Genomic DNA, 11,792 nt, shown 5'->3' on the forward strand with positions numbered 1-11,792 from the left:
TTACATTATCTCTTCCTCTTCTTCTTTTTTTTCTCTTTCAATTCTTTGTATTTTTATTGTGAGGATTCATTTTATTTCTTTTTTTTGTTTAGCTAAAAGATTATTTTTTTTTTGTTTCTGTTAATTAAAATCCAATGTTATAAATTGTTAATTATTTAGATGGTTTCCCTACCTTTGGAACTATACAATGCTAAATACAGACTATCTTTTTGCCGACAAGTTAAGATATATTTAATTAGGGTACTCGCTGATTGAAGTCTAAAATAGATTGAAACGGTTTATAGTTTCTTACAAGTTTTATTATGGCTAAGTTTAGTGGTATTGAATGATATATGCAATAATGAAGAAACAAAAACTAAAATGGGAGATGAGAGGTTGAGTAACAAGTAACAACAACCACTCTCTTTTGCTAGCAAAAAAAAGACTTCATACTAGCTTTTATGTAAAATCCACCCATCTATGATGCCAATTTAAGTTTAGAGTGTTTCTTAAGCTACCCACCTTCATTCAAAACTCACTCATTTCATATATTTCACTCTTTTTTTTTTCCATGGGTTTCTTCATCTTCTTTTCCTTTCATAATTACTAGTAGAAATATTTTTCAACATGTTCAATTTGCTGAACAATAAGTTTTTTTTTCTTTCTGAACATTACTATTTAAGAAACACATTGAAGGAATGATTAAACTTTTGTCCTCATATTGTTATTTTCAAAACATAAAAAGACTTAAAGAGTTGTCTGATAAGTTACTGGACAAAAGAAGGATACTTTTGTATTCACCAATGCACAAATAACCAACTCGATTGGGATAACATATCTTCCTTCATTCACGACTTTGATGATTTCACCAAACTTTTTTTTATTCTTCTTCTCTTTTGTCTTTTAATTATGTCCTTTTCTTCTTTCTGTTAGGGTCTTTTATGGGTGTGCTCAATGATCTATAGCTAGTTGGGTCTTCGCCTAACACATTACATATATTTATAGTAGACATATACATATAGGTATATCTTTTCCAATTGTTCAAAGTAGTAGACTTACAATGTTTACATAATTTTGCACAAGCCTAACTCGAGACTTCCCTATTATTAGAAGCCTATAAAAACCCGATCATTCCATCTCTGCCCACTCTTCTTTCTCCTCATCACTTTCACTCAGTTCGATAAACACCATCTTCAAGTCTTCAACTATGGGAATCATCAAGACACAAAACTTTTGACTTGGTTGTTAGTGATAGAGATAAGAACTATAAACTCTATCGATAACTCTCAATACTTCTTTATTGATCAACAATGGTGAATACAAGAACCCTAACTGATAAGAAGAGTGAGTTACAGTTCTCAAACTCTTATCCTCTCAAACAGAGCACGCAGGCTCTGTTCCCTTTTCTCACGCAGGAGAAACTCACAACTCTGATCACGCAAGATAGTGTTTACAATCCTACGTATCTCTATTTATACTCTAAATTGTTCTCATTCTTCTCTTTAGCTCCTCACATGTGCCTCTCATGTGCTTATCAATACTCCCCCCTTTTAAAACAGCTTGTCCTCAAGCTGTGTAGTAGCAAGTGTTGTGACAATAGAAACCAATGATGGGAATCACTGAGACCATGGTCGAGCTGCTGCACATACCTTGATCCTCTAAACTGTAGTGTCTCCGTTTAGTTCCAGTCCTTGGGAAAGTCTGAGCCTCTGTTCTCCCCATATAAAACAGATCCAGTTTGTGTGACTTCGTATAATATGGTGAAGAGAGTGTGTCACAGCCATAGTTCCAAGTTAATCTTCTGCAGTTTCTTCTTTTTCCAGCAATGCCACACTGAAAAATAACCTATCTTGTGCAAGACGATGGTTACTAGTTCCTCCGAGCTTGTGACAATGTCTTCAACTGATGTACGGTCATTAAGCTGAAATACACCCTTATTTTTTTCTATGCGTAAGCTTGTGAAACCTCTCAAAAACATCTTTAGCAGTGCACTCTCCAGAGACAATCCCAAGCTTCACACCATATATTCTTGTCAATCCTCTTTGATAATACATGATTACCAAATTGCTGCAGAACATCAACTTCTCGTTGTCCAAGTTACAGCCATCACAACTAAGTTGTCCCATGATCTGTGAATCTTGTAGCAGCTTCTTTGATCCAACCAAATTCTTGTCCTTGAATTTGAATTTCCAGGTTTTGGAAGACTTCAGTTCATGTCTCTTCCATAGTACCTTGTACCTTTTTAAAAGCATTATATCGAACACATGATCTGCAAAAGAATAGATCTTTCGACATGTTAGCTTCTCATAACAATCAACCACTTCCCAAATATCCAAACCATGTAAATGTTCCTCTTTCTGAACCAAATCCATGACATCACCGTATGTGAACACATCAAAATACAATTGATTTTGTGATGGTGCTCCATTATTCTCCAAGCGTGTAGATATTAAGCTCTCAAGTACGCAACCTGATTCATTGCTAAAAAACAATGTGTTTTGCTGTCCTGAATCCATATTGATCAGATTCTTATCCTCCTTAAATGAATCTGCATCTTGAGACAATTCTTCTTCTAGAATCACGTCAGAATTAGAAACTGCTATGGGTGGAGGTTGAACACTAATGTTTCCAAATCTAACATACAATCGTGACTTGAAATCCTTCCAATTTGTGAAAGATACATGCTTGAACCAACTCAAAGCATCTCCCTCAAGGTGTGAAGACACCAAACGTATCTTATCCATGTCAGTATATTGAGCAAAACGAAATAATCTTTCAACCCGTGCTATCCAACCACATGGATACAATCCATGAAAATTTGGCAACTCGAGCTCCTTTACCATGTTATCTCCATTACCTTGCATAATCTCCTGTGTTGGTTCATTCAAAGATATCCCTTCTAGCTTCTGATCATCTAGCCGAGCAACCTCAGATGACAAATTTTCAATCTTTTGCATAGAATCTGATAGTGACTCAGTCTTATATGAGCATGCTTCTTGACTTGATTTGTTTAACATAATCACTGCAGAGTCAGGTCCTTGATTCTCCTTACTCTCTCTACTGGACAACATCAGCTCTTCTTTACCAACACTTCTCTTTATACATGACTCCATAGCTCTAGCTACAACCATCATCTCCGGCAAATTACGTGGCTTTTGCATATGAATAAGCTCCTGCATTTCCCGTGTTAACCCATTGAGAAAAATTCCTTCTATTTTCTGCTCATCCAACCCAGATACTTGTGATGAAAGATCCTCAAATCGTTGTATATACTCCGCTATTGTTCCTGTCTGTTTGATACGAAACAAACTTATACTTGGTCCTCTAATCTTCGATCCAAATTTCAGCATCAATCCTGACTTGAACTGAACCCAACTTTCAAACTGTCTCTTGTTAATTTCCAAGTTGTACCAGCTCAATGCTTCTCCTTGCAAGCTCACTGAAGCTAAAACTAGTTTCTCTGCATCGTTGTATCCACCCATTCGAAAGAAACGCTCAACAAGCGCAATCCAACCACAAACTCCCACACCATCAAACACGGCCATCTCCACATTGTTGAGAAGGTTTTCTCTGATCCTAGGCCTAATATCACTACGGCGAGGTTCCAGAGATGAAATTGGTACCTGATTACGAGAATCTTGCAAGTCCGCTGCTCCGGAATGACTCGAACCACCAACTTCTCGTGAAGTCTCTTTCGCAGGACCAGAACGGATCAAGAAATCCAAATTGCGATTGATCTCTTTTAGTCCTTGACCACGAGCTCCAAGTTTAGCATCCATGCGATCCTCCGCCTTACGAATCCTTGATCCAAGCTCTAACAACTGATCGTAAATCTCAATCGACGCTTGCTCCGCCGTTGATAACTCCTTCACCGGCGTCAACACTTGCTCCATCAGCATCTTGATTTGTAATTTCTCCGAAAAAATGCAAAAACCCAGATTTCGCCCTTTAACACCTCCGCGATTGCTTCGATCTAGATCACTAACGCACCAATTGATAGAGATAAGAACTATAAACTCTATCGATAACTCTCAATACTTCTTTATTGATCAACAATGGTGAATACAAGAACCCTAACTGATAGAAGAGTGAGTTACAGTTCTCAAACTCTTATCCTCTCAAACAGAGCACGCAGGCTCTGTTCCCTTTTCTCACGCAGGAGAAACTCACAACTCTGATCACGCAAGATAGTGTTTAGAATCCTACGTATCTCTATTTATACTCTCAATTGTTCTCATTCTTCTCTTTAGCTCCTCACATGTGCCTCTCATGTGCTTATCAGTTAGCTGCCCTGCTATATGGCCTCCGTTATATAAGAACAATACTTGGGTTCACCCCTAGGGGTGAACCTTATCATTCACCCCCTTATAAAATAAGGAAATAAAATCTGTAAACATTATTTTAAAATTTAAAACTTAAACCGCTCTTTTATAAACCCAAACTGATACATAATTTTATTCTAATTGTAAAATCTAGACCCTAACCATCTTATTTGTAAACCCAAACCGACATATAATTTCGTTCTAATTGTAAAATCTAAACGCTAACCATCTCATTTGTAAACCCAACCGGAATATAATTTCGTTCTAATTGTAAAATCTAAACCCTAACCATCTCATTTGTAAACCCAAACCGACACATAATTTCATTCTAATTGTAAAATCTAAACCCTAACCATCTCATTTGTAAACCCAAACCGGCATATAATTTCGTTGTAATTGTAAAATCTAAACCCTAACCACTTTATTTGTAAACCCAAACCGACATATATTTCGTTTTAATTGTAAAAACTAAACTATCCAAACCGATATATAAAATCTAAACCAAGTCAATATTTGACTTTCCTTAAATAAAAGTATACAGAGTTTGTTTCCTTAATTTGTTTCGTTTTTAATTCAATTTTGATATATTTTTTAATTAAATATTAAATAGAGTATTCTGATTGGTTGAGAGCAGAGGGGGTGAATACAAAGGTTCACCCCTAGGGGTGAACCTAAGTATTTTTCGTTATATAAGCCCACGTAGTGTTTCTTTACTATTTTTTTTTTTTTTTAATTCTATAGCGATTGAAGCACACATGCGAGATCTTAGGCCCTGCCGCCTTAGACAATGAACTAAACTGATATTTGAAATCATAAAATATCCCCAATTTGTTCCCTTCAACACGTAAAAGAACACATTACACCTCTCACTTCGAAAAAAGGAAAACACTAAAAAATGGAAAGTTGCTTATTGAGTGTACTTTGTGATGATCAAAGGTTATAATAAATACCGTATCTTGCAAGTAAAAAAATAACAAAAATTTTGAAACGCTTCTCTACTCTCTGTTAAGAAGGCGATGGAGACGAAGAGGCTTTGTTATAGAGAAGCGACAGTGAAGGAGGTTAAGCAGGTGAAGTGAAGAAAGTGATTCGAGTAATCGCACTCTCATCGTCGTCGTTGAAGCCCAATACATTAACAGAGTTCCACTTACCCAATCATATAAAGCCCATCAAGAATCATATAATGCCTTTGCTCAGTGGCGGATCCAGAACTGATTTCTACATGGGGCACAAACTATAAATGACAATTAATACATAAAAAAAATCTTTAAAACATGAAATGAAAGAGGAATCGAACCCAAGACCTTAAATATAGCATGAGGCGATGGAGAGGAAGAGGCTTTGTTATAGAGAAGCGACAGTGAAGGAGGTTAAGCAGGTGAAGTGAAGAAAGTGATTCGAGTAATCGCACTCTCATCGTCGTCGTTGAAGCCCAATACATTAACAGAGTTCCACTTACCCAATCATATAAAGCCCATCAAGAATCATATAATGCCTTTGCTCAGTGGCGGATCCAGAACTGATTTCTACATGGGGCACAAACTATAAATGACAATTAATACATAAAAAAAATCTTTAAAACATGAAATGAAAGAGGAATCGAACCCAAGACCTTAAATATAGCATGAGGCGATGGAGAGGAAGAGGCTTTGTTATAGAGAAGCGACAGTGAAGGAGGTTAAGCAGGTGAAGTGAAGAAAGTGATTCGAGTAATCACACTCTCATCGTCGTCGTTGAAGCCCAATACATTAACGGAGTTCCACTTACCCAATCATATAAAGCCCATCAAGAATCATATAATGCCTTTGCTCAGTGGCGGATCCAGAACTGATTTCTACATGGGGCACAAACTATAAATGACAATTAATACATAAAAAAAATCTTTAAAACATGAAATGAAAGAGGAATCGAACCCAAGACCTTAGATATAGCATGAGGCGATGGAGACGAAGAGGCTTTGTTATAGAGAAGCGACAGTGAAGGAGGTTAAGCAGGTGAAGTGAAGAAAGTGATTCGAGTAATCGCACTCTCATCGTCGTCGTTGAAGCCCAATACATTAACGGAGTTCCACTTACCCAATCATATAAAGCCCATCAAGAATCATATAATGCCTTTGCTCAGTGGCGGATCCAGAACTGATTTCTACATGGGGCACAAACTATAAATGACAATTAATACATAAAAAAAATCTTTAAAACATGAAATGAAAGAGGAATCGAACCCAAGACCTTAAATATAGCATGAGGCGATGGAGAGGAAGAGGCTTTGTTATAGAGAAGCGACAGTGAAGGAGGTTAAGCAGGTGAAGTGAAGAAAGTGATTCGAGTAATCGCACTCTCATCGTCGTCGTTGAAGCCCAATACATTAACGGAGTTCCACTTACCCAATCATATAAAGCCCATCAAGAATCATATAATGCCTTTGCTCAGTGGCGGATCCAGAACTGATTTCTACATGGGGCACAAACTATAAATGACAATTAATACATAAAAAAAATCTTTAAAACATGAAATGAAAGAGGAATCGAACCCAAGACCTTAGATATAGCATGAGACAACTTAAACCAAATCAGCTAGAAACACTATATTAGCTGTAAACATTTGATAAATTTCTTAATACTGTATAGGGCACGTGCCCTACTAACCTTGTGAGTAGATCCGCCCCTGCCTTTGCTAATCAAATCAATCATCTATCGCAATTCCCTATTATTGGCCAGGTTAGATTTCTCATCTTTAAATCATAAACGTTTTTTCCTAAAATTTAAAAAAAATCCATGATTTTAAAATAAATTTCAAAAAAAAATTTCTAAAATATTTTGTTTAATTTTTTTTAATTCTGGATGAGAAATTTAGAGATTTCACAAATTCAACTTGTTTTTCTCATAGTTTTATTTTTACTTTTAGCATTCAAATTTTTGTTCCAAGATTCAATTTTTATTATATTTTAATTTTGATACTAAATTTACAAAACAATATGAAAACTCATCAAACTTTAGATCCAATCATTTCATTTAGTCATTTGATCTTTAGAGATTTCACAAATTTAATTTTTTCTCATCATCATGTATTTTTAGCATTCAAGTTTCTAATTTACTTGTAAAAAAAAATGTTGTAAGTTAAAATGGAGATTTTTTTATTTATATATTTCTATCGCAGATTTTAAATATATTTTGCATTCAAGTTTTGTTTTATGTAGTTGAACTTTTAGCTTTCAAGTGTACGATTTTATTCGATTCAACATATTTGCTTACTGCTACAAGTGACAAACTAAAGAATCATTTGAATAATCCAAGCAAAAAAAGAGAAGGAGAAAGTTTACGTTTTTGTAAAAGGAGAAATGTTAAAACGTATGGTGGGCATTCACGGGAACAGATCAAAAACCTTTTTTCTTAGTAAAAGAGGAATAATTCAGAATACCACACTGATTAATTAGTAGCAAATTGGTTTTAACAAACCCAAAAGAAATAAACTTAGTTGTGGTGCTCACGAGCCTAGTCGCAAGTGGACGGCAAAAAAACAGAAGTTCACTATTAAGAAAGTTAAAGTTAATAGTTAAAAAAAGTCTAATATAGGCGAGGCAATGACTATAATGTTAGAAAAATTAATAAAGGAGAGCTTAAAATTGGCAAGAAGAAAAAAACATCAAAACAGTAGAAACAAAAAAAAAACACAAAGGCAAAGCTGCAAAGTCAAGTTGGGTCGGTGAAACCCACCTTATTCCTTGCCGTCCTCCCTAGTTTGAACATGTGCACTCTCTTCGTTAGTAACCATCATTTTTGTCATATATACATTTTTCAAAAATCAGATAAAACCTTTAGCGAAAAGCTATGTTATTTCTGAGATCAAAATCTGGCTTTTTCGTTTTTTTTTGGTTACCACTTCAAATATGTACAGTGATCAACACAATATACAGTAGATGAATTTAATACTTACACCTCAATCAGTACGAGGCAAGCTCTATCTTGAGTTTGTTTTTTAACTATACACTATTTTACCTTCTGATCTAGAAGCTTTTCTATATATCATCAACTAAAGTGGAAGAGGGCATGCTAATTTGAATGAATGAATACCCAACTTCTAAAGACTCTAGAAGTTTTTCTATATATATCAACTAAATATTCGGCATGAAGCTCTCTCAAATACTTGGTCCACCTATTTATAGAGTAGACAACTTTTTTTTTGGTAACAGCTGAATGGAAAACTCTGTATTATTTAGGGTTTGGTACTAGTTCCTTTTGTTGTGCAACTATCAATAAATAACCTTATATACATAGTCACATAGCTTTATTTTGATAACTCTAAATTCTGAAGTGAGTCGTTACAAATTAAAGTAAGATTTTGTGGCCTCTCATATCTCTTGGTTCATAATCTTAGTTTGCTGATGAGTGCCGACTCTACAATCTATCTATTACGAGATTTTATTGTTGAACTTATAAATCAACATATGTGTTTTACCTAGATTTTTGTCTCTGTATCAAATGTTTTACATAATCCTCCATGTCTAGGATCAGAACAAGTAAATTAGTTTACTTGCTCTTTTGGAAGATCTAGTAGTAAGGCCAGGGTGCTCAAGATGATGGACTAATAATAAACATTTTCTTGTAGGTAATTAGTCCAATTATTATTTTGGATTAAATACATTAACCATAATTTCAAGTGAAAACATCACAAACATAGTATATTATTGTTATAATTATTAATATTTCATTTTTTAAAAATCAGTATGAAATTCTAAATTTTCAAGAACTCTAAACCTTACTCGATGTTCAATATAGGCAATGATGGGATTTATCATAAGATTATATTGGATTCTCAAGCTTGCCTTTGCTATCTTATTTTCTTCTTTACAACATTATTTAAACTCCCATTGGCAAAGAGTCGGCTATGAGCCCATGATTGTAATGAATGGATAGCTTGAAGACAGCAACCACCACACTGAGCATTCCCGTCAAACATTTGTTAACTTAAGGGTATTACAAATGTATTTTATACTAACGGTCTTTTAAAGATTTCAACTCGCTATTTTGTACCAAATAATTTTGATTTTTTTCCTAAATAATACATTCATACTAAAAAAAATTTAAGCATTAGCCAAAACATTCTCTCTCGACTAGAAACCAAAATATATCAATAATGAATACAAACAGTCTAATCTTTACATGTGAAATTAATCACCTCCGTCGGTTGTTATCATTCCAAAACCTTAAAAAAATATGTAAAAATGATCATTAACAACAACAACCAAAAGATAAAAATAAAGTAAAACAGAGCCCAAAGCCTCGTCACATCTCTGCCCATAAATACCCTTCACCGACTCATCATCTTACCACATCAATTCTGTCATCTCTCTCTCTCTCTCTTTGACTAGATCATAATATTACAACAGAAACATACTCTTGAGTTTGGTAACGAAGCGAGGAGAAGAAGACAATGACGAAAGAAGTGGTTGGGGATAAGAGATCTTTCTCCGGTAAGGACTATCAAGACCCACCTCCTGAGCCTCTATTCGACGCTACTGAGCTTGGGAAGTGGTCTTTCTACAGAGCTCTCATCGCTGAGTTCGTAGCAACCCTCCTATTCCTCTATGTCACCGTTATGACTGTCATCGGTTACAAGAGCCAGACCGATCCAGCCCTCCATCCTGACCAGTGTGCAGGCGTTGGCCTCCTCGGCATCGCTTGGGCCTTTGGTGGCATGATCTTTATCCTCGTTTACTGCACTGCCGGCATCTCTGGTTCGTCTCCTCTCTTTTTCCCCTATAATATTTCTTTCTTGTTTATCAAGTTACTTCTAAAGTAGCACACTCTTGTTAGCTAAGAGCATAACATGTTTTGTTTCAACATGATATGGGAATTTTATATCTGATTTTTTTGCTATCTTGATTGGAAAAATGTGATCAAGGGTGACTAAGAAAACATAATCTCGGTTTGGTGATCTCTATAGGTACTGAGAAACTAAAAAGATCAGTTCGGTTAAGGATTACTAGTTAAGTTCAAATTTAGTTTGGTTTGGTTTTAATACTGACATAAATGTTTGGTTTAATGATCTAGGTGGGCATATAAATCCGGCCGTGACTTTTGGGCTGTTGTTGGCTCGGAAAGTGTCATTGGTGAGAGCAGTGATGTACATGGTAGCTCAGTGCCTGGGTGCCATTTGCGGTGTGGCTTTGGTCAAGTCCTTCCAGTCTGGTTACTACAACCGCTACGGTGGCGGTGCAAACGGTCTCTCCAATGGTTACAGCATCGGCACAGGTGTTGCCGCAGAGATCATTGGCACATTCGTCCTAGTCTACACAGTCTTCTCAGCCACTGACCCCAAGAGGAGTGCGCGTGACTCTCACGTCCCTGTAAGTCCATTATTTTGCCGTTATGATTATTCCATTTATTTAAGAGAATGTGATATGATTATGTCACAACAGATAAATTCAGTAATGGTTAGATAATTTAATTATTAACCGCATTAATGGTAACAGTAGAATACCCGTGTCTTATACGGCGCACTCTTAATTTCTTAGCATAAAGATTTGGCACGTATAAACTAGAAGTAGAAAGTATCATCAGCCTAGACGAGAGAATTAATATTCATATTTCGAATCGAGTTACGAAAGAATAATAGAACGTACGAGATATCACGGATATAATTTGCGAGTGTGACTTCTAGATCTTCATATATTATAATAAACCACATAAAGGACATCGAGTCATTTAAACTTTTTGTCTTTCACGCCTATCTCCCCATCGTATACTCTGTAATGTCCTTTGTGTGTACATGGTCCCAACTCCATTTGTAACCACGTATACTTCTCCCAAAACATAACTATATATGAATATGAATAGTATTTTTGGATGAGTACTCTATACTATTTGTCTCGTGATTTGTAACATTTCATTTTTGTTGGTGTGGTGATATTGAAGGTATTGGCTCCATTACCAATTGGATTTGCAGTGTTTATCGTTCACTTAGCTACAATCCCAATCACGGGCACTGGCATTAACCCTGCAAGAAGTCTCGGAGCTGCAATTATCTACAACAAGGACAAAGCTTGGGATCATCATGTACGTTACTATATCATGTCTTCGATATTATTATTAGACAAGGTTACAATTTATTAATGTTTTACTATTATTACCACAGTGGATATTCTGGGTGGGTCCGTTTGCGGGTGCAGCTATTGCGGCTTTCTACCATCAGTTTGTGTTGAGGGCTGGTGCGATTAAGGCGCTCGGATCCTTCAGGAGCCAACCTCACGTTTAACTTTGATATTGTCTTCCCCAAGTATCAAAAAGACGACAATAAGAGAGACCTTTTTATCTATGTTGATGGTTGGAGTCAAGAAGTGACGTGTAGTAATCTAATTTCTAGCTAGCTTTGGTGAGGAGAGATTTTGAAGTGTACTCACTTGTGGCCCAACTTTGAATTGCTACTTCTATAATTAAGTTAAGTATGTCTACTCCTTCACTTAATAAATTGCTCTATCTATAACTTTGCTAAA

General features: G+C 35.8%; 1 protein-coding gene across 1 annotated transcript; it reads left to right on the top strand.

Moving 5' to 3' along the window:
• Window positions 9,611-11,792, top strand: LOC104712087 (probable aquaporin PIP2-5). Its single transcript, XM_010428901.2, has 4 exons — window positions 9,611-10,034; window positions 10,351-10,646; window positions 11,215-11,355; window positions 11,435-11,792. The coding sequence occupies exons 1-4, from the start codon at window positions 9,731-9,733 to the stop codon at window positions 11,552-11,554; spliced, it is 861 nt and encodes a 286-aa protein (XP_010427203.1). The 5' UTR covers window positions 9,611-9,730; the 3' UTR covers window positions 11,555-11,792.

The sequence above is a fragment of the Camelina sativa genome, chromosome 9 (assembly GCF_000633955.1).
Source record: "Camelina sativa cultivar DH55 chromosome 9, Cs, whole genome shotgun sequence".
NCBI lineage: Eukaryota > Viridiplantae > Streptophyta > Magnoliopsida > Brassicales > Brassicaceae > Camelina > Camelina sativa.